At 49.2% G+C, this 21,682-nt stretch overlaps 4 protein-coding genes across 10 annotated transcripts in view; all 4 read right to left on the bottom strand.

Moving 5' to 3' along the window:
• On the bottom strand, positions 1 to 2,042 carry LOC148385723 (uncharacterized). Its single transcript, XM_088400314.1, has 5 exons — positions 1,495 to 2,042; positions 676 to 750; positions 492 to 575; positions 354 to 404; positions 1 to 271 (listed from the first exon to the last, which is right to left on the bottom strand). Exons 1-5 carry the CDS (start codon positions 2,024 to 2,026, stop codon positions 156 to 158), a joined length of 858 nt encoding a protein of 285 aa, XP_088256440.1. The 5' UTR covers positions 2,027 to 2,042; the 3' UTR covers positions 1 to 155.
• A 2,979-nt stretch (positions 2,043 to 5,021) lies between these two features.
• Positions 5,022 to 10,268, bottom strand: atg14 (autophagy related 14). 2 transcript variants are annotated; one of them, XM_088400755.1, is made up of 11 exons: positions 9,802 to 10,268; positions 8,964 to 9,026; positions 8,862 to 8,904; positions 8,716 to 8,797; positions 8,359 to 8,596; positions 8,051 to 8,280; positions 7,859 to 7,976; positions 7,687 to 7,777; positions 6,552 to 6,637; positions 6,312 to 6,486; positions 5,022 to 6,234 (listed from the first exon to the last, which is right to left on the bottom strand). In XM_088400755.1, exons 1-11 carry the CDS (start codon positions 10,077 to 10,079, stop codon positions 6,112 to 6,114), a joined length of 1,527 nt encoding a protein of 508 aa, XP_088256881.1. In that variant the 5' UTR covers positions 10,080 to 10,268; the 3' UTR covers positions 5,022 to 6,111. The 2 variants fall into 2 exon arrangements, with proteins under 2 accessions (XP_088256881.1, XP_088256882.1); XM_088400756.1 differs by lacking the exon at positions 9,802 to 10,268 and adding an exon at positions 9,209 to 9,779.
• A 103-nt stretch (positions 10,269 to 10,371) lies between these two features.
• On the bottom strand, positions 10,372 to 13,707 carry tbpl2 (TATA box binding protein like 2). 3 transcript variants are annotated; one of them, XM_088400759.1, is made up of 8 exons: positions 13,568 to 13,707; positions 12,860 to 13,010; positions 12,369 to 12,534; positions 12,058 to 12,145; positions 11,708 to 11,799; positions 11,427 to 11,603; positions 10,678 to 10,772; positions 10,372 to 10,609 (listed from the first exon to the last, which is right to left on the bottom strand). In XM_088400759.1, the coding sequence occupies exons 1-8, from the start codon at positions 13,613 to 13,615 to the stop codon at positions 10,533 to 10,535; spliced, it is 894 nt and encodes a 297-aa protein (XP_088256885.1). In that variant the 5' UTR covers positions 13,616 to 13,707; the 3' UTR covers positions 10,372 to 10,532. The 3 variants fall into 3 exon arrangements, with proteins under 3 accessions (XP_088256885.1, XP_088256884.1, XP_088256886.1); XM_088400758.1 differs by having other exon boundaries at positions 10,372 to 10,589; XM_088400760.1 differs by having other exon boundaries at positions 10,372 to 10,589; positions 11,427 to 11,594.
• A 3,072-nt stretch (positions 13,708 to 16,779) lies between these two features.
• mapkbp1 (mitogen-activated protein kinase binding protein 1) overlaps positions 16,780 to 21,682 on the bottom strand; it is a 16,684-nt gene continuing 11,781 nt past the window's right edge. For 3 of the 4 annotated variants that reach the window (XM_088400752.1, XM_088400750.1, XM_088400751.1), the window contains 11 exons: positions 21,561 to 21,672; positions 21,436 to 21,499; positions 21,150 to 21,352; positions 20,907 to 21,082; positions 20,743 to 20,823; positions 19,254 to 19,497; positions 18,931 to 19,156; positions 18,656 to 18,849; positions 17,827 to 18,288; positions 17,322 to 17,407; positions 16,780 to 17,242 (listed from right to left, as the gene is read on the bottom strand). In XM_088400752.1, coding sequence (XP_088256878.1) covers positions 17,009 to 17,242; positions 17,322 to 17,407; positions 17,827 to 18,288; positions 18,656 to 18,849; positions 18,931 to 19,156; positions 19,254 to 19,497; positions 20,743 to 20,823; positions 20,907 to 21,082; positions 21,150 to 21,352; positions 21,436 to 21,499; positions 21,561 to 21,672 — 2,082 coding nt within the window. In that variant the 3' untranslated portion in view covers positions 16,780 to 17,008. Of the gene's footprint in view, positions 17,243 to 17,321; positions 17,408 to 17,729; positions 18,289 to 18,655; positions 18,850 to 18,930; positions 19,157 to 19,253; positions 19,498 to 20,742; positions 20,824 to 20,906; positions 21,083 to 21,149; positions 21,353 to 21,435; positions 21,500 to 21,560; positions 21,673 to 21,682 lie in introns of all 4 variants that reach the window. The other variant, XR_015863462.1, reaches the window with a different exon arrangement.

Here is a 21,682-nt window from a genome sequence, read left to right as displayed (position 1 = left end):
AAAATGGCCCTCTGGCCCCCCGGGACCAGAGTTTGACACCTGTGCTTCAAGTGGACATTGGAGCAATCCAAGCAGACTAACATGGTCTTTACAGAACATAGTCAGCAAGACTATAAGAGACTGATGTCAAAGCTTGTCAAACTATAATCAGGAGTCTAACCGGTTTCCAAACGGGACTTTATCTTCTGCCGTTGGCTGTCTTTTTCTGAAGTTAAGGCCGATGTGTGACCCTGGCTGGAGTTCTGATGGACTTGGACTTCAGCGTCCGCCACTGGAAAGAAGAAAAAAAAAAATTGAGCCTCAGGTTCTACTCAACAAGTGACAGGGAACAGGAACTAGGAAGGGATGTTCACCTGAGCTCGTCTTACTCAGATTTTCCACCAGGCAAAGTCGAGCCGCCAGAACTGTAAGGACACCGTAAATTGACGTCATGTGATTTGTGAGGCTAGCTCTAATTGGCTGCCTTGATAAGTGAACTTCTAAAACCTAACCTGAGCTCTTCCTTTTGAGCTGGTCTAAGGCGCTCTCGCTGGCCCTCAGCCTCATCCTCAGGAAGGGAACATCGTCCGCCAGGGCTAGGCAACATTTGTCATGATTTGCAACCAGTCAGTGGACGTCATTGTCGTGGTTAGACACCAGTTGTCGAATGTTGGTCAGACGAAGGATTTGCCTCACCTGTTGTCTTCCTCTTCAAGTCTTCCACAGAACCTTCACTGGCATTCACTCTGAAGTGCAGCCTTGACACTTCCTCTGAGAACCACACAATCAAACATTTGTTACCGTCAATTGTCTCACCTAGACCGCGAGATGGTGCAAGAGAGGCAAGCAATACAAAGACAGATGGACACTGGTCCATATGAATGAGAACCCCCGCATTGGGCCTCTTACTAGCTGTTACTGGCTGCTAAAGGAGTTGTCCATATCAGTGACAACCGGAACCCTCTATAGAAACTGCGTGGGCACTCAGGGATTCAGGACTTCCTGAGAGCCCCTATTCACTGGCTTGTTTTTTGAGGAGTGGTGTTTGGAGCAGTGGTCAACATTTCACAAACTTGATGTTTCAGCGCTAAAGAACTTAGGAATGTTTGGACACTGAAAAACTTATGAGGGGGCAGACGTAAGCTCATGGGCTGCCATGTGCTAGGTTTAGCCTGTCCCATTTAGATCATCCACGGCACAGGATCTAAGTGAAGTTAGAGGTCTTGGTGGGCCTGTATGGAACTCACGTGGTCTGAGCGGCTTCACGTGGTCTAAATGTTCACTGGAATGGTCTAAGGCAGGGGTCTCAAACTCCAGTCCTTGGGGGCCGCATTCCTACATGTTTTCCAAGTTTCCCTCGTTAAACACACCTGATTCAATTATCAGGCTCCTGCAGAACGCGAGGATGAACTGATCATTTGAATCAGGTGTGTTTAACGAGGGAAACTTGGAAATCATGTAGGAATGCGGCCCCCGAGGACTGGAGTTTGAGACCCCTGGTCTAAGGGGACTCACCTTGCCTGTGCTCCTCCCTCCTTTTAAGATCAGCATTGATTTCGCTCACCATCTTCTTGTCTGCCTCCACCTGGACTTGCAGAGAGTCCAAAACCTGTCTCTGCTTCTCTGCCACCTCTTCACTGTCCCTTAGGCGGGTCTCAATAGTCCTTAGGGTGTTGTGCTGATCCACCGAAGCTGCCTGTAGACTGAGGACCAGCATCCGGTCCACATCCATCTGGATGTGCATGGCATCCAGCTGTTGTCTCTGCTTCTCCACCACCTCCTGTCCATCCCTCATGCGGCTCTCGGAGGTCCTGAGGGACTGACGTTGCTCCACCACCGCCGCCTGTAGACTGAGCACCAGCTGTCTCAAGCCCAGCAGCTCAGTCCAGATGACGGGCAGTTCCGGGGGTACAGTTGAGTCCTGTGTCATGGTCCGTGTCCTAAAGGAGCGGTCCCGCTCCCAGGTGGGAAGCAAACCAAAGACTTCTGACTGGCCAATGAGCAGAAGCAGAACCACAGATGCTGCACAAAACTTCATGGCAACCATTCGGACGGCATCTACATGTCCCACAATGCACCTGTGTCGCGTGAGTGTGCGTCAAAGTGATATTTGTGTGCAGATTAAAGATCATGTGACCCACTAGGCTTCTGCACATACCAAACATACCTAACATGCTAATCTGCTAATCTACTCGTTTACATTTTATAACTGGTACGGCCGCTAAACTACTACCGTTTCCTATCACTAAGTTACAACTCTCTTGCCGTGAGGTAGGACATCGTGCCCAACTACTGTACTAATACACTACTACAACTAGTTAAAGCGCGATAGTGGGCACACCACTAGTATTTACCATGCTATTACTGCACTGCCTACTAGTATATTACTGTTACATCACACTACCACTAAATTACTGTACTGTATTGTTACTATTTACTCCTACACTATCAATCGAGGGAACTGCACTACTGCACTATAGTAGTCAAAAAGTCAAAGTCTGCTTTATTGTCAATTTCTTCACATGCCAAGACACACAAAGAGATCGAAATTACGTTCCCACTATCCCACGGTGACAAGACATAGTTCACAATGTACATACAAGTAAACAACACAAGAAAATAAAACAAGAAGGCACAAACAATGAATAAATAAGAGTGATGAATAAATAATAAATAAACAAATAACACAACAAATAAGTACAGGACGCTATGCAGAAGGGGGAAGAGAGTTCAGGATCCTAACAGCCTGGAGAATGAAGCTGTTGGTGAGTCTGGCGGTGCGGGAGCCCCTTCAGGGAGGGGAGTGAAGCACCAATAATCTTACCAGCCGTGTTCACTATGTGCTGCAGGGCCTTCATGTTGTATTCAGTGCAGCTACCACCCCAGACAGCGATACAACTGGAGAGGACGCTCTCAATGGTGCCACGGTAGAATGTAGTCATGAAGGCCGGAGGAGCACTTGCTCGCCTGAGTTTCCGCAGGGAGTACAGGGGGCGCTGAGCTGTCTTCGCCAGTGACGCGGTGTTGGCGGACCAGGAGAGGTCCTCACTGATGTGTACCCCCAGGAATCTGGTGCTGCTCACCCTCTCCACCACAGCACCGTCGATGGTCAGCGGCAGGTGTTGGGTCAAGTCAAAGTCAAAGTCAGCTTTATTGTCAATTTCTCCACATGCCAAAGACACACAAAGAAACCAAAATTTCATTCCCCCCTATCCCACGGTGATAAGACATGGCCCACAACAGACAAACAAGTAAACAAGTATAACAACAGCGTGCTGAATAAATAATGAATAAATAACACAACAGATAAATAAATAAGAGGAGCAAAAAAAGGAGCAAGTGAGCGTACAGCAGACATTCCAGAAAGTAGCGCAACAGTGCCGCACGCTACGCAGAAGGGGGTAGCGAGTTCAGGGTCCTAACAGCCTGGAGAAATTAGCTGTTGGCGAGTCTGGTGGTGCGGGAGCGCAGGCTCCTGTACCTCTTCCCAGAGGGCAGAAGGTCAAATAAAGAGTGAGCCGGGTGACTCACATCTCTCGCAATCGAGGTTGCCTTGTGGGCGAGATGGGAGGTGTAAATGTCCTTCAGGGAGGGGAGCGAAGCACCAATAATCTTACCAGCCGTATTCACTATGCGCTGCAGGGCCTTCAAGTTCTGTTCAGTGCAGTTACCACCCCAGACAGCGATGCAACTGGTGAGGACACTCTCAATGGTGCCACGGTAGAATGTAGACAGGACTGCCTGAGGAGCACATGCACACCTGAGCTTCCGCAGGACTGGCACTGACGCCCATCATCACGCCCATCATCATGAAGTGCTTTGAGCGGCTTGTCATGGAGCACATCAAATCCGTTCTCCCCCCCACCATTGACCCTTTCCAGTTTGCGTACCGTGCCAAGCGGTCCTCTGAGGATGCCATCTGCTCTGCCCTCCACTCGGCCCTCACCCACCTGGAGAGTAAGGACTCATATGTGAGGTTACTGTTTGTGGACTTCAGCTCTGCCTTCAACACCATTGTGCCGCAGCGACTCATCTGCAAACTCGACAAGCTGGGCCTCAGTACCTCCCTCTGCAACTGGCTACTGGACTTCCTCTGTCAGAGGCCTCAGGTGGTGCGTGTTGGCGACAAAATCTCCGCCAGCGTCACGCTGAGCACGGGGGGCCCCCAGGGCTGCGTGCTCAGTCCATTGCTCTTCACCCTGCTGACGCATGACTGCACTGCGACCTACAGAGACAACCGCATAGTGAAGTTTGCTGACGACACGACTCTGGTGGGTCTCATCACGAAGGGCGACGAGACTCGGTACAGGTCGAAAGTTGACCTTCTGACCACGTGGTGCAGGGACGACAACCTCCTGCTGAACGTCAACAAGACCAAGGAAATCGTTGTTGACTTCCGGAAGGGTCACACAAAACACCTGCCGCTGATCATCGACGGTGCTGTGGTGGAGAGGGTGAGCTGCACCAAGTTCCTGGGGGTGCACATCAGTGAGGACCTCTCCTGGTCCGCAAACACCTCGTCACTGGCAAAGAAAGGACGATGGCCTGCTGCAGGAAAACGTTAAAGATGTCTGTGAAGACACCCGTCAGCTCCCCAGCGCAGTCCTTCAGCGCTCCACCTGGGATGTTGTCCAGGCCTGCCGCCTTACGGGTGTTGATAGCGGCAAGCGCCCACCTCACGCTGTCGGCAGAGAGGCACAGGGGCTGCTCGTGTGGAGGGGGAGTGGTCTTCAGCGGGCAAGTGCTGTTCTGAGCGTCAAAGCGAGCAATGAAGCGGTTAAGATCGTTGAGCAGACGGACATCGCACTCACAGGTCTGCGACGCGGGCTTGTAGTCCGTGATGGTCTGAATGCCCTGCCAAAGGCTCCGTGCGTCCCTGCTTTCCTTGAAGTGGGCGGTAATCTTGCAAGAGAACGCCCTTTTCGCTTCCTTGATGCCCCGGGACAGGTCGGCCCTCGCTGCAAAACAACACTGTACTATACTGTTCAAAACTATAACTGAGTTATTTCAATTTTTGACTATGACTCTTATCGAGGCTGGGATGATGTGAAGAATGAAAAACAAAATTTTTTATTAAAAAAGAACACTCCATAGCGACAGCAAATATTCATCCATGATGACCATGAAAGTCTTTTCCATTCCAATGGGCATCAATCAATGGGCTGGCTCTTGGCACAAAACGCCGTGTCGTCAGCTGCTTGGCTGATGGACGTAAGTAGTGAGACAGCCAAGAGTCAGGAGCGTGTTTTCTGGCTTCTTTGTGGACCCGAAGCACATGCCAGTGCAAGTCTCAGGTCTGGTGGACTTTGTCAAAGCATTACAAAGCCAAACCAAGACGTTGGGGGGAAAAACACACGTGAAATATTTTCTGCTTAAATAAGTAGAAATCTTTTGTTAACATTACTACATGTGTCCTTGACCACCAACTTAAAACAGTAATGATACCCAATTGTGAACAACGGGACGAACGCGCTCGAATTGAGGTGGACATCTCTATGAGGGATGTTGGACACCGCTGTCTTGCATACCAGTGCAAGTATTTGCTCGTTGAGTACTATTCCCTACAGATTTTAGAAATGTCATTTAACACACTAAGAAAAGATTGCAAACAAAAGTTGTTTTTCAATTTGCTGATGTGTCAAACTGCTGCGGTATAGCGCCAACTACTGCTGACGAGGACTTAGTCAGATTAAGTATCAGTGGCTAGTATCGACGCCCTCCAGGAAAACCCGATCCCTTAACATAAGGCCGGTTTTGACCTTATACCTAGACCTGATATCGGTACGCACCCATCCCTTATACCCACTTCAAACTTTAAAAATAAAACCCATAAAGAAATGACAATACGCCACATCCACATAAATTGGGGTGATGTGCCGCAGTATTTTCAGCCATTGGGCAACGTTCAGAAGTTTCAGACCACAGGGTTAGAAAAAAGTGCAGCAGAGTCCGATGCCACCCCGCCAAAGAAATGCCGACGAGTGTGATGGTGACGTCACAGCCCTCCTCAGCCTGCCTTTGAGAACCGGGTTAGAAAGAACCATTCCATTGGCACCACACGGCCTCCAGGACGCTGTCCTCGCTGCACAACACCCCCCTCCATCCATGTTGCGAGGGCCAAAGGTGGACAGGTCAGCGCTGGCCCGTGTACGTTCGGACCCAAGATGTGAAGGAGGCCGCCGCAGATGAGATCATCCCTCCGGTGATGACAGACGGCTGAGACACTTGCAGCGTACTCTGGGAGAGATCCATCGGCTGCGAGCGGGACATCGGATTCAAATCCAAGTGCTGAAACTGTTCCTAACATGTTGCGCACAAAAGGTGGGCAGTACCTGCGATGGTATATCGCAGAATCGCGGACTGGGCACGGTCTCCCAGTCGGTGCCGAGGTCAGTCTCGTCATCAGTGATGGCCTCGTCTCCGCTCTCCTCGGTAACTCCCGAGGCCTCGGGCTCCACCAACTCCATCGATTCCTCCAGGTCGGCGCTCATCTCAAATGGACCTGTCCTGAAACAGAGGGGGCATGCTCAGTGCTCGCTCTCGGGACGACCGTGATGCAGGCGCCGGCTCACCTGCCCAGGTTGGCATTGTCGGCCGAGACCAGGAACATGATGTTGCGGAGGGTGTGGTGTGGATGGAGCTTGTCATAGTCCACGTGCTGCACAAACCCAGACATCCAGCAAAAAATTGACTCAAAATGTCCTCAAACCAGGGGTCACCAACACGGTGCCCGTGGGCACCAGGTCGCCCGTGAGGACCGCATGAGTAGCCCGCAGGACTTTTCTTAAATTAGCTCAAATAGCGGCACTTGTCAGTGAGCTGCATCTATTTATTTTACAGTCAAACCTTGGTTTTAGAACATCCTGGTTCTCGAACAAATCGGAATTCGAACAAAAAATTTGAGATTTTTTTGTTTCGGTTGTCGAACAGAATTTGGAGATCGAACCTCGCGAGATGAACCGGGAGGACCCGAGAAAACCCGACCGAGCGGCCCGGATGCTGACTGACTCCGTGGTTATTGTATTTTTGTCACTTTGAGGATTGTATTAACCCCTAATCATGCGTCCAAAGAAAGCAAGTGGGAACAGTAAAGCCATCCTAAAACACAAAGACGCTCTTAAGGCAATGCGACAGTGAGCGCCCGGCACGCTGCGGTTGCACGATCTGACAAAATTAAGCTCCCTGCACATTTAGGTCCACTTAAATTTTGGAAAGTACATCAGGACTTTAAAAATATTTTCTAAATTTCAGCGACGGCTCTGTCACAATAATGCAACCAGCGCGCTGCAGTTGCGCGATCGGACAAATATGCGCAAATGAAAAAATGCTTAAAAAAGGCGGGGGTTTTTTGTCTTGAAACGGATTAAAAAATGTTTCATTATTTGTAATGGGAAAGATAGATTCGCAATTGGACCGATTCGCTTCTCGCATCGCCTTCTGGAACGGATTGTGGTCAAAAACTAAGGTTTGACTATATTTTTGCTATTCTTGTTAAAATCACACTTACATGTGAAGTGGAAATGACAATAATAACAAATTGAGCAAATTGGCTATTTCAGAAGTGTGTGTCAAACTGGTAGCCCTTTGCCTTAATCAGTACCCAGGAAGTAGCTCTCGGTTTAAGAAAGGTTGGTGACCCATGCCTCAAACTATGACACATGCGACGCACACAGGCAGTGAAGCAGAAGAAGCTGGTGCCGCAATTACCTGTGAAAAGCACAGGTGCAGCGTGTTGGTGTTGAGCTTGCTGAGTGCGCGCGTGAATCGGTAGCGACTCAGGTTGTCACCGCAGAACTCGCTAGAGGAGGAAGGGAAGAAAACGTTGAGGATGAGGTCAAGAGTCAGGAGCGCGCTATTGCGTGTTTTGGTGCGGCGCCACCTGTTGCACAGCTTCTTGGGCAGCCCCACGTCCAAGATGTGCGACAACACAGTGAGCAGCTGCGTGGCGTAGCACAGAGCGGCGCTGATGGTGTGGGCCGGGTTGATGTGGTCCAGATCTGAAAGGGACACCCCGGGCGGCACCGGTAAACAGACGCATCAGACCGCACTGCGCTGGCAGACCACCACCAACCCGGGCCGTGCTTGGCGCTCTTCTCGTCCACCCAGCTGTAGTAGGCGGAGCAGTCTCCGTTGCTAGGCAGGGTGGCGGCGGGCCCCGCGATGCTGACGCTGGTCTCGCCGTTCTGGTCGTCCCAGATCCAGCGGCCTGACAGGTAGGTGGTCCTGCGCGCCTCCGCCAGCTCACTCACCGTGCTGGACGTCAATGCTGCCTCGCACTCGGATGCCACATCGGCGGGGTCTCTGAGGGGTGTGGCAGCGTGTCGTTAGCGTGCTTACTGCATCTCGGTTGAAAAGTAGGGCTTTTCTGCCGTGGCTCACCTGCTGCAGGCCTTCTCTTCCCGCGTGGGGAAGATGTGCGCCATCAATTCGGCGATGTGCTCGCGCCGCATGGCCGCTAGCTGAGTGAGTCGCTCGCCCAGCTCTCGCTTGCGTCGTTCCAGCAGTTCAGCCAGGTGCCGGTTGTGCCGCTCGATTTTTTCCTGCTTCTGCTGGTGGCGGTTGGCGCGGCGCTGAAGGCGCTGACGTTCTTCCTGGGAGTGCAGTAGCAGCTCCTTGTCTGCGGGATGGGGGTAGCGAGGTGACGCGTAAGGACACGTGGTGACTTATACTCAATTAAGTCTGGAGATGACGCAAGAATAGGGTGAGGATTTGAGATGACGTCAGGCCTCCGCTTACCGATCTTGACTTCTTGGCGTGCGTAGGTCAGCGCCTGGCTGATCTGTTCCATCTTCACGCGGCACCACATCATCTTCCACTTCTGAACATAGTCACAAAGCGCTTTAGGGTCAACCACGCCGCCACCTCCAACTCGTCGGACTCACCGTCTCGTCGGTCCGCAACTTCTTGCGCATGCTGTGGATGACCCTGAGGATAGGAAATTCTGTGATCACTACCCAAACAAGTTGACGCGCACAAAATCTCACCGATGCTGCAGTTGCTCCTTCTCGTCTTTCAGCGTCTTGAGCCTTGCCATCTTGTCTGCGTACCTGTGGCGTGGACACGAGACACAAAGACCAAATGTCTCATCCCATCCAATCCAAATGTAATTATGGAGCACTTTGAAAAGCATAAGTGGTGTATAATTTATCCACAACACACAGGTTAAAAACAAAATAACATAAAAGATGCAATAAAGCAAAGAAAAAAGCAGTACGACAGCAAAACTCACAACTCTCTGTGCATGGTCACGGAACTCCGAGGTGGGGGTTTGACGAAAGTATTAAAACCCTGTCAAAGCCAAAGTGTGACATTCATGTTGAATTCTACGTCACAGGGGTTAGTTTGTGGGGAGTTTCAACGTTTTAAGACTACATCAGCAAGTCATCGCCTCTACGTGTCTAACTGCTAACGGAGCTCCAATTAGCTGCAGTGCTAATGCGACCGACTCGACTAAAACAAAAACATGGACGTAAACAATGGCTGTGCGATGTGTGAACTTCAAATCAACACCCGAGAAACGACATTTCAGTGCGCGGTTATCTTTAAGAAAAGAGTCGCTTGGCATTGTGTCGTGTTTTGTTAATGCTATGTTTCAACGGATTCTGCGAGCCGACGCGAGGTGTGCCGTGCTGTGGTGTTTGAATGTTGTCCCAACATCTATTGAGTCGTTTTGGAGGGTGACAATGACGCCGAAGTAAAGAGGGGGTTTAGATTTCGGATGACGTCGCGTCAACCACCGCACATCATCCGTTTACAGGCGTACTGTGCGGAGGTCAATCGTATATTCCCAAATATGTCAGCGAAGTTCCGCCTTGCTCTCACCTCTCCGCGTTTCTACCGTCCAAGTACACAAAGTCTCCGGCCTGCACGCAACGCGCACACGTCAGCCTTCGGCGGGACGTGCTGCACAGCGGGCACCGCTCTACCGCCACGAAAAGACCCTCTGCGTCATCCACGGACTCCACCATGACGCCGGCGGCCAGAACCGTCTGATGCGTGCGAGGCGGCGCTGTAGGCGCAGGGGACTGCGGCGGCCTGCCAGCAGGACAAGGGGATGCTGGGTCTTCGGCGAGAAGTGGCAGCCCCGCTGACGTTGCCATGCTCGCGTGGTTATCACCTAACCTTTTTTTCCTTAATATAGATCTTAAATATATATCACCTAACGTAACTAGTACACGACGTCAACACTCGTAAGGCGTTCATGGTGACGTCAGACTGTTTTGGGTCGTGACCAGCAAACACGGCGAAAACGTTCGGCGCCACACTTCCGGGTTTTGTTTTGTTTATGTCATGACGTGGCAATTGCTGGGCGGGGCTTCCCTTAACGTAAATATGGGCAATGTGTAAACGGATTTTTCTTCCAGCGTGACAAATACAAGTTAATGGTGTAAATGTGATTAAGAACGTTTATTAGTGTTTTTTTTTTCATTTTACTTTTTCCCCACTTTTGTGTTCTGATGGTACATGACTAAAACTAATTCCCATCAACAACATAAAACAGCGCAAATATTTATAAATGAGCAGGAAGTGACATCACTGCTTGCGGAAGCCTCTTAAAATGGGGTAGATGTTCTCGAAGGCTTCGTAGATCTCGCTGCGCTCTTTGGCGCCTGCAAGGAAAGCAGATACACTGGAAGATCATTGATTGACCAAGTAATCTATTGAATGTTGCAGGCACCCTGATTGGCCGACGCCTACCCGTCAGGACGACTTTGCCTGACACAAAGATGAGTAGAACGATCCGAGGTTTCACCATCCGGTAGATTAAGCCCGGAAACAACTCGGGCTCGTAACTGCACAGCCGCAAGAACAGTCCAGTTAGCCCGTCAATTAAAACAACAATGTCAATGGGAAACTGTAAACTGTAACAGGAGCAAGAACGGTGAACAGGTTGAGAACATGGGGAGTAACATAATTGAGAACTTCATCTGAAACAAGATTAAAAGTAATGTTGAGAACAGCAACAGGACGGAATTCCAGCAGGAACATGTACAGTAACAGGATGAAGTGCATAAACAGTCACAAGATTGAGAAGCTGAATATGACAAGTACAATAAGATTGAAAACAGGATAGCAAAACCTGAACAGGAACAAGAATATGTGTATAATGACAGATCAGCATAAACTTGAGCACAGACAGTAACGAGATTCAGAACTTGCCCGGAACAAATACTAAATGCGTAGTATCAAGAATGAGATCCTGTGTAAAAACTATACATGAGCAAGGAGTAACAGTCTGAAGAGCACATGCAGAAACAGGAAAATGATCACTAAAGAATAAGTTGCAGGAACCAAGTGATGGGCAGGGACAGGATGGAGAACTTGAGCCTGACCAAGAGCACCAAGAAGAACACCAGCAGGAACAGTAACAAGACTGAGTGGGAAGATGCACAGCAGCAGGATGAGTGAGGACGTTGCGCAGAGAAGAAGTGCGTGGAAGCTGCGACCTGCTGAACTGCTGGTGGGTCAAGACCAGGCCCTCCAGACGGATGGGAAAGCAGACGTCGCAGCTGGCCACCATATTCTGGATTTTGAACTCCAGGAAGCGAGCGGGGAAGCCCAACTTCTGCACCACGCGGGCGTACTTCCTGGCCGCTAGTCGGGACTGCTCCTCACTGCGTGCGCTCATACAAGATTGCCATTAAAAAAATAAAATTAAAAAAAAGACGACACTGGAGCAGGACGGGCCGGCCCAGGCAAACCTGCTTGACTATGCAGACCGACCAACCTCTTCGCTCCGGTGCAGACCATCTTCCCGGAACTGAAGATCAGCGCCGTGGTTCTGGGCTCTCGGATCCTCATGATGACTGCAGCGAAGCGCTAGAAGCACAAAATGCACCTCTAATAATGCTAAACATGCTAGACTAAATACGCTAAACCTGGTGAGCACAACATGTTTAAAATAAACATACTCAAACTAAAGAGGCCGACCTTCGCACGCAGTCCAAAAGAAAATGCTGAGCTCAACATGCTAAAGTTAACAAACTAAACATGTTGAGCCAACCATCCCGAGCTAAACATGCTCATGGTTAAGCTCAAGCCTTCAACTCCTGAGGTTGTCTTGGGTGAGCTCGATACCTTGGGGTTGTACTCTGCGTTTCGGGCTTGAAGGGCGATGAACTTGAGGTCCAGCGGACAACCCAGGTTCACTGTGGAGACGATGTTCCTGCGTACACATACACCTGTGACAGCATGCACTGGATGCCAAAATGCAGTAGGAACAGGAAGAGAAATGTGGACACCCTGCACAGCTTCAAGAATGTGTGCAGGAAAAAGATCATGGCCAGGAACAGGATGGAAAACATGACCATGTACACTAATGATGTCAAGAGCAGGAACCTGAACAGGCTCACTATGGAGACAACACTCAATATGGTAGCTGGACGTACTGCAGCTGCGGGACGATCCCTGACCTCTCCGTCATGGGGGTCATGGGCGTCATGGGGGTCATGGGGCAGAAGATGGCACTGTCGTTAGCCAATCGTGAGGATGATGAAAAAGGTTGTTCTTCATCTTCACTTTCGTGGTGGGATGCCAGAGCGACGCTCCCACCGCCTGTCAAATGCACGCAAACCTGCATTAAAGTCATCTAGTACTTTTGCTCATACTTTACTTTAAAACACTTGACACAATCCACCATTCTGTTACTTTTCTACCTGTTCAAAAAGGGACAGTTTGTAATCATTTGCATGATGCCATGCTCTATTTTGATTTTGTGCCCACATCTTGGCAAGCACACTCTTAGAAAAGGGTTTGAAATCTCTTTACCTGGTTAAGTCAAGTATTTTCACTGTGCATAATTTTGCCTTCATAGTTGTGACACTAGTAGGGCCCGACCAGCAGGTGACTCATGCAATTCAGTAGTGCAGGTAGCCAGTACCTTCGGTATCCTGTATGCTGGCACTCAGCTCGTCAGGTAGGAAGCTGAGGTCCAGGTCGTCGCTCAGTTCACCGCTCACCTTCGGGGAGGGCGGGAGCGGGTCAGCCGTGCTCGGGAGGCTGGCATCTTCCCCGTCCAGGAAGCCAGAGTCCTGCCCAGAAAAATACACACCAGTTAACCCTGAATGATAGACTAATAAGATGATTGTGTGATGGATATTTAATTGAAGGTCCAACAAGATCATTTGGAGGTGAATTCTGTGGATGATTTCATCATCATGGCTTAACTTTGCAATGATTGATTGGAATCAATTGTGAATCACTCACCATCATTCATCACTATCAATCATTTGCAGTAATTGCAGTGATCACAGCAGGAAAAAAATCCACAAAGTAGCCAACAATATGCTTTTATTCACAAATATTTTAGCTTTAGTTGAATTCACTTGATCGGCAAATTACTTGAGGCTACCGGCAGGTGTGCCAAAAATGCTTTTGTTCAATAAAGCTATTGAAAGCGCACCACTCCGATTCTCCCTCTTGTGATAGGAACTCGGATTAATTGCAATTCAACTAGCTAGCAATTTTGCATCAGCAGAGACGAGCCCGAGTTGAGTAACATCAGCCGTGCGGTGAGGCCGCAATAAGTGAAGCGCGATATAGCGAAGGACGCCTCCTCGCAGAGCGTGACTGCTGCTCAATCACTCACATTTGCAAAAGAGTCATCCAAGTAACGCTCCAGCACCGACTCGTCCATGACTCAGCAAGCACGTGTCACGACTCGCCAGAATTTTCTTGCATTGCTCCTGAACAGGTAAGAGCATAGGCCCAGCTGCATCCAATCTCATCATGACGGAAACACACACACACACACACACACACGTGCGCACGCACACACGCAGACACACCATTTACAGACAATGGAAAGGCTTGAGTTTTTTTTCGTGATAGACTTCAGTAGTAATTAATGTCATTAAAAAAGTAAGTAATTAAGTAATTTACAAAAATATTGTTATAAGAAGCAATGTAAACAAAAGAATTTCAAGTCAAGTTTATTTGTATAGCCCTAAATCACAAGCAGTCTCAAAGGGCTTCACATAGACAAGAAATTGACAATTATTCTCAAAGCATCCCCTGATCTTAAGCTCCCAAAAGGGCAAGGAAAAACTCAAAAAAACCCTACTAGGGGAAAATGAGAAACCTTGGGAAGGGACCACAGATGGAAGGATCCCGCTTTCACGATCACCAGGCTGCAATGGATGCAGAGAGGGCACAAATAATACATAATATGAAAATCAATGAAAAAGTGTATGTCCAAGTCAAGCGAAGGGCTACCGGAGGTGCACTCGATTGTCCTGGCAGTGTCTTCGAGGAAGGTAAGCTGCAGTTCCCTCATCCTGAATTGGTCCACGAGAATCCAGATAGCCGCTGTCAGCTTGGGTGCCACCTAACCACCTCCCCAGCTGGGGAGGGATGGGGGGAGGGGGGAGAGGGAGCGAAAACAAACTACAGCCGAATCGGCCACTACAGGTTAATTAAAGGCCATATCATAGAAATGTGTCTTTAAACGTGTCTTAAATGTTTCTAGTGAGGTAGCAGTTCCAATATCCATTGATAGGGCATTCCAAAGCTCTGGAGCCCGCATAGAAAATGCTCTAGACCCTGCAGACATTTTCTTGGCCCTCTGTGTCACTAAAAGACTAGCGTTTTGCGAACGAAGGTTACGAGACGGAACATAAGGAACAACTAGGTCGATGAGATATGAAGGCGCTAAGCCATTCAGTGATTTATAGGTTAATAGAAGAACCTTGAAGTCACATCTTAAATGGACCGGGAGCCAATGTAAGTTGGCTAATATTGGGGTAATGTGATAAAATTTTCTTGACCGTGAGAGCAGCCTCGCAGCAGCATTTTGCACTAACTGTAGACTTTTGATACTGGACTTAGGAAGACCAGAGAATAATGCATTACACTAGTCCAGGCACGACGTGACGAACGCATGTATAATAGTTTCCGCATCACCGGTCGAGAGCATCAGACGAATCTTAGTATTACGAAGGTTAAAAAACGCAATTCTGGTTATATTCATAATGTGCTTTTGAAAGGAGAGTGTTTGGTCAAATATTACCCTGAGATTAGTTACAGTATCGCTCTGAGTGATAGTACGGTTATCTATAGTGGTTTCCTTAAATAAGTGTTGATAACGAGTTGGACCAATTATCAACATCTCAGTTTTATCTGGGTTAAGGCGAAGGAAGTTGAGAGACATCCATTGCTTGATCTCCGCAAGGCACGCCTCAAGATTACAACAGTCCCGCGGATCTGTCATCGATAACGACATATATAATTGGGTGTCATCCGCGTGACATTGAAAACTAATATTATATTTACGTATTATGTCCCGAAGCGGAATCATGTAAATATTAAATATAATTAGTCCGAGTACCGATCCCTGTGGGACACCACACGTAGCAATATAGAGCTCAGAGGACGTATTGCCATGGACCACTCGATGCGTCCTGTCTGATAGATAGGAATAGAACCAGCCTAGTGCTGACCCTGAAATACCAACACAACTTTTAAGACACTCTAATAAAATATCGAAGTCTACAGTGTCGAAGGCAGCACTAAGATCGAGTAGTAACAATACCGATGAAGTGTTTGAATCCATAGCTATGAGGAGATCATTAGTCACTTTAGCTAGTGGTGTCTCAGTGGAATGATAAGCTCTAAAACCAGACTGAAAAGATTCATATTGATTATTGGCGACCATGTAATCAATAAGCTGCTGCGCTACTACTTTTTCAAGAAGTTTTGCTATGAATGGGAGGTTTGAAACTGGCCTATAATTACTGAGACAGTCCGGGTCAAGATTTGGTCGCTTAAGTAACGGTTTAATGATAGTGGTTTTAAAGGCTGTTGGCACTATCCCAGAGGAGACAGACAGATTAATTATATTTAAGATGGACGGTCCTAAAATTTGAAATAATTCTTTAAGTAATTTGGCTGGAAGCGGGTCGAGTAAACATGTTGTTTGTTTAGCCGCACTAACCAATTGTGTAAGCCTTTCAAGGGACACGCTTTTATTTATTATATTTGTTTATTTATTATTTATTCATCGCTCTTATTTATTCATTGTTTGTGCCTTCTTGTTTTTACTTTTTGTATTGTTTACTTGTATGCATATTGTGTACTATGTCTTGTCACTGTGGGATAGTGGGAAACGTAATTTCGATCTCTTTGTATGTCTTGGCATGTGAAGAAATTGACAATAAAGCAGACTTTGACTTTGACTTTTAAATTTTGAGAGGGTTATTGCATGATCATCAGCGCCGGTAATCGGCGGTCTCGACTGAGTGATTGGAATGGTAGTCTTGATCTCATCCCTAATGGATTCAATCTTTCCAGCAAAAAAATGAACTCGTCAGCTGAGTGGAAGGAGCTATCGGGGGTCGGTTTTATTGCGATTAATGACTTGCGAAAAATAACGAGCTTTTGCTAAGATAAGTGCATCTTTATATTTCAGGAGGCTGTCATGCCATGCCTGATGGAAAACCTCAAGTTTGGTTAAATGCCATCTGCGCTCATGCTTTCTACATAATTGTTTAAGCGTACGTGTTGCATCTGTGAACCACGGAGTAGGCAATATACGCCTGCCTCAACCAGCTGATTAGCAAATTCCAAGTTTGAGAATATTGATTCATAAATCAATTCCAGATTTGTGCATATGACGTGTAGGAACAGTTGAAGCACAAATTTGTGCAGATGCAGTCAGTGTACGAGGCCTTAGCATGTTACTGGTGGTGTGGCATGCTAACGTGCTATTATTCGTGCTGTCTTAGCTTCTGCCAGGACACAAAAACAATGGCATCTCAGTCGGAAGGTGCTATTGTACTAGCATCCACACTAACACTTGCAGACTTTGTTGCAAACATTTATTTAAGAACATTTTAAATATCTGAATAAGTCATGTGACCTGTGTACCGTGTTCTGAGATCAGCTGTCAATCATCCATTTTGTTTCAACCGTTACAGAGAACAGAGAGTGATTGTTAACAAAGTTTTGTTCAAAGTGCAGTCGTCTCTAAACAATCAGCAAGAAGTCTCACCCGTAAACAGGAAGTAACGAGAAAGGGGGGGGGGGGGGGATGTTAGGGGTGTGTGAGGGGTCCAAGCTTCCTATGAACGGCTTGCAGAAGCAGCATGGAGTACTCCTCCAGGAGAGCCACTGTCCTTTCCTGGTCTGCCGTCCCCGCGAGGGCGCTCCTGCCCGGTGCCAACAGCAGGGACTGAAGCTCCGCCCTCATGGACCAGAGTGCTTCAGACAGGACACTGGCCATTTGAATGTGCTCAGGGTCTTCGTCTTCCGCACAAGTGCCGCTCACCTGCAGGGGCACGAGAGGAGGCCACGTTTTAGCAGCCCTGAGATGAGCGGCGAGCGGAAGTTGTGGGAGGGGCGAGTACCTTCCTGTAGAGGTGTGTGGCTCGCTTGAAGCAGCTAAGCATCTGATCAGTCAACGCTTGGCAGGACTCAACGCTGGCAGGCAAGTCTGCGAAAAGAAACACGTCAAATGGACGGGCGGGTCATGCAAGAGGAGGGGAGCAGGGCAGGGCAAAGAACCGTCATGCCCCACCAATTCAGAAATGTTGCTATCACATTGCAGGTAAAGTCTGAAGCAAATAAGAAGCGCAAGGTGAAACTCGCTGTGAAAGCTGTGGGTCTTCCTGAGGCAATGAAAATTACTTTTAGGGTTCGTGTAACTTTCTCACTGATTTTGCTATAGCAACTTGGCTTGGTCGCAAACACCCGCTAATAGTGAGTGTGTGTGTGTGGTGAGGACAGATAAAAGGGGTTAGGGGACAGCGGCTCACCGGCTGGTGACAGACAAGAAGAGGAGGGATGATGAAGGCGAGCCCAGACGGAAAGATAACAGGATGAAGGGATGAGGAAGACAAGCGGTGTCCAAACCTGCGTCGTCCCCAGGCATAGTTGGGGGTCCGGGTGGGGGCCCAGGTGGGGGGGTGGTCCTGATGCTCATGATGGAAGGTTTGTCAGGCAGCAGGAGCCGGGGGAGCGGAACAGGCTGGTTACCTTGGCAACTCGGTAAAGAAGAAAGGGAAGGAACGGCCATGGCGGGTGTTAGGCAAGCCCCGGACGCCGCCCCCGCCATCAGCCCCACTTGGTTGAGGGCGTCACCCAGCGAGGCCGAGCGGGACATTTTGGCGGCGGAGCTGGCGGTGGGGTTCATGTAAGAGCGCGGCGCGCAAATTGACGGAGCGGGGCACTTTCTCGGAAGCGTCATGGCACCCGTCGCCTGCTGAGGAGACGACCTAGGGCTGGCAGAAGCGAGGTTCTGAGGAGGATGAGCAGCAGCCAAAGCGCGTCGGGGGGCTGAGGGGAGAGAGGTGGGACGTTGAAGGGTCATGCCATCTGGCAATAAAAACAAAACAAAACACAACGCTCGTCACCAGGAAGTGAAATAGTACTTGTACAGCAGGTTGTAATTGCCTCCAGCTGCCATAGGGTGGCATTGCAGCTGGACAGACGTCCCCCTTGACTGAAGAAGGAAGTGCAGCTTATTTCCGGGGGCAAGGCAGAGTTATTTATGTGCGTACCCGACACATGTGCAGCTTGAAGCTTGTGGGTTGTGGCAAGTAACGGAGGTTTGACGTTAACACCATTGCATTGTCTGAAATTGTGATTTCCATCAAAAATGGCAGTGGAAAGTTCAGCCCTACGTCAATGCATTGCTTGTGAACAAATGAAACTCCGCCCAAGTACAATACTGCAAAACTACCTGGAGCACTCGCCGTCTTCTCAAGGTCCAATTCCTTGCTCCCTGTGGTGGCCTGGAGGTTCCGCTCCACTTCTTGTGGGTGACAATCTCCCGGTTGGTTGGGAGTCCATGTCACGCTCGGGTCCTGGGTCCCAACCTCAGGCGCCGCCGGGTAGGACTTGGTCTCCATACCGTTTGACTTCGGGATGGTTCGGCTGAAGAGCCAAATCATAAAAAAGGTGAGAAGATATGAAAGACAGAATCAGAACATTCTGCCGATGTGGGTCTAGTGGTACCTGGCAGGAGAGTTCTGGTTGAGCAACCTGAATGACATACTGAGACTCTCATTGGAGCTGTGCGCGGTACTGCTGGGTCCCTCTGCGATGTCGGCCAGCGTGGCAAAGTGTTTCTTGAGGAAGGTCTCCTGGTCCGGAGTCTGCGGGACCTGACCGGCGTCCTCATCCTCGTCCAGTGAGTCGGCGTCGTCGCTAAGACGATCTGTCTGCTCCGAAGGCTCACTGTCTGGCGGGACAAATACAAACGGACCTCTTTATTCCTTTGTTCCTATCTTTGAGGAACCTGGCATCAAGGAAGCATCTGGAAGTAAGTTGAGTCTCACTTTTGGCCACTGCCGCGTCAGGACTGGAGGTTCTAGAGAATCTGAGCGAGCAACCGCTGTCCGGACTGGGTTTGTCCTCTTGTGCGCTTGCAGGATCGGCGCCCTTCACCTCAAAGTCGCCGCTCAGGCTCACTCTATCCTCCCATTGGTCAGGAAAGAGCACCGGCTGCTCCCTCTCCACAATCGGATCGGGCACCAAGGTGAAGTCTGCCTTTGGATTGGCCAGTGCCTCTGCGTGCTCCACCTGTTGGCACCGGTCAGACGGTCAGAAGGGCTACGGATCCACCTGGAGCCCTAAGTGAAGGTTTTAGGTCTGGTTTTCAGGTAAGGTTCCCGTGACAAGACATGGGAAGGTTCTAGCCCAGGGGTAGGCAAACATTTTGACTGGCGGGCTGAATTTGGTTCTAAATTTTTATCCGGGGGCCGAACCAGGAGCAGATGGATGTAGTGTTTGTGTGAAGTAATAGAAATGACATGTAAAGGTCATTGCATAAAAGTTTTAGTAGGTAGTAAAGCATGGATATTCAAAAAAAGCTTTTAGAAAACAAATGCATTTATTAACAGCATTAAAAAATATTTCACCAAAAAACTACTATCAGTGATTCTCATTAAATACGACACTGTTATTATGAATACTTCAGCGCCTGCAGGTCAGATTTATGAAATATGTTTATCTAATGAGGCGAAATCACATCAAACGGCAAACATTCTGACCAAATACATCATCTTGAAGAATCAGTGAAAGAATACTTCTAAATAAAGTAATAAAGAAATCAATAGTATTGTGGGTTTTTTGCTAGTGCATCATGGTCTGGAGTAAAATTTGTTGTGGTAATTCTTAGGATAGAGCCGAGGTGTCGGTCCGTTAACCTAGAGCTGTGATGGGCTTTGTTGACGTTCATGTGGCGGAACGTCTGCTCACACACGTAGGTCGAGCCAAATTGTCCTCTCTTTTTTTTTTAAACACTCGGCACTCAGTGTCCACCTTTCTTTTCCTCGGGCCACTCATTTTAGTGGAAGGATTCCAGGGGAAGGTTTGTGGGTGGCATTAACGTAAAACTGTATCTGAAAGCTCAGCGCGCAAATTACGAGAATGCTGACATCACAGCCCACACTCGAAATTCGGCACTGATGGAAATAGAGCGTGGAGTGCGCCGGGTCCGTACTACTTAGTACGTACACGCACTTGTGAGTGTGCACCGAGCTTTCTGACACGGCTTCCGGGAGTAAATGCGCGGGCGGGCGCTTCCCCATCCATTAGGGAAACATACTAATTGCAGGGAAAATGACCCAAAAAAAAGTTCAATAATATAATTTATTCAGGTTTGGCGCGCCGGATTAAACGGCCCCGTGGGCTGGATGTGGCCCGCGAGTGCAGCTGAGACGTCCTCATCAGGACTTTGCCGTGGCCAATTTGGTGTGTACAATTCAGCGCTCAAAGCGGCTGCTACTTGATGTTTGTCTACGCATCGCATAGCTACGGACTCACCTGGAGACTCAGCCGACTTCCCAGCTGTTGACTGTCTCTTTGAAGCCCCGCCTCCGAGGGGATGTCGTCAAGTGGGCGTGCCTTCATCGGGACGGGGCGGAGTTAGCATGAAGGCACTTGCTGGCATTTTGGGACGGGAGTTTGAAAGGATACTGGACACTTACCGCCAACCCGCCATTGGAACAGTACAAGTCCAGCTGTCTCAGGTCCAACATGGATGCCACCATGGCAACATGACTAGCATCAGCATGGCACGAATTCCTTGCCCAGCGGCGGCGAGGCAGTCGGCCGTCCGGCGGAGCCTGAAAAACCGTCTTGCCGTCGTCACGTGTCACCTCAGCTGAGGGAAAGGAGCACAGATTAGGGATGCTGAGAAAACTTGACGACATTACCGTGGCAACACGTACTCGCTTCCTCCTCCTCCTCTTCCTTGTCACTGTCCGATGACATGGCGACCACGTCAGGAGGCCTCGCCTCCCCGGTCTTCCTGGTCCGCTGCTGAGGTGCCTGGTGGGAGGAGGCGGGGCCTTGGCTGGGAAGCCTCAGGTCACCCAGACGCTGACGCATGCGCAGGGTCAGCCCGAGACTGAGACGCCACACGAAGATACAGCTGCACACACGCACATGCTTCGTCTTTGTGGCCGCACGCACGAGAAGTGTGTGCGTGACAAACAGCTGCCATTCGAGTCCTACCTGTCACCTGACACGCTGATCAGGCGTGTGCAGTCACTGCTGAACTTCAGGCCAGTGACCACCTCTGCAGAAGAGACAAAGTGGGTGAGTGAAACACACACACGTGCGCGCGCAGCCCAACTTACCCGAGTGTCCAAACATAGTGGCCACACATTCGCCAGAGTAGAAGTCAAAAATGTTGATGCTCTTGTCCGAACAGGAAGTGGCGATGTAGAGACCTGATGGGTCAATCTGCACCTAAGGACCA

This window comes from Syngnathus floridae, chromosome 16, assembly GCF_059516105.1.
Source record: "Syngnathus floridae isolate MCC-2025c chromosome 16, RoL_Sflo_1.0, whole genome shotgun sequence".
NCBI classification, from domain to species: Eukaryota; Metazoa; Chordata; class Actinopteri; order Syngnathiformes; family Syngnathidae; genus Syngnathus; species Syngnathus floridae.
This window is presented reverse-complemented; position numbering and strand designations above follow the sequence as displayed.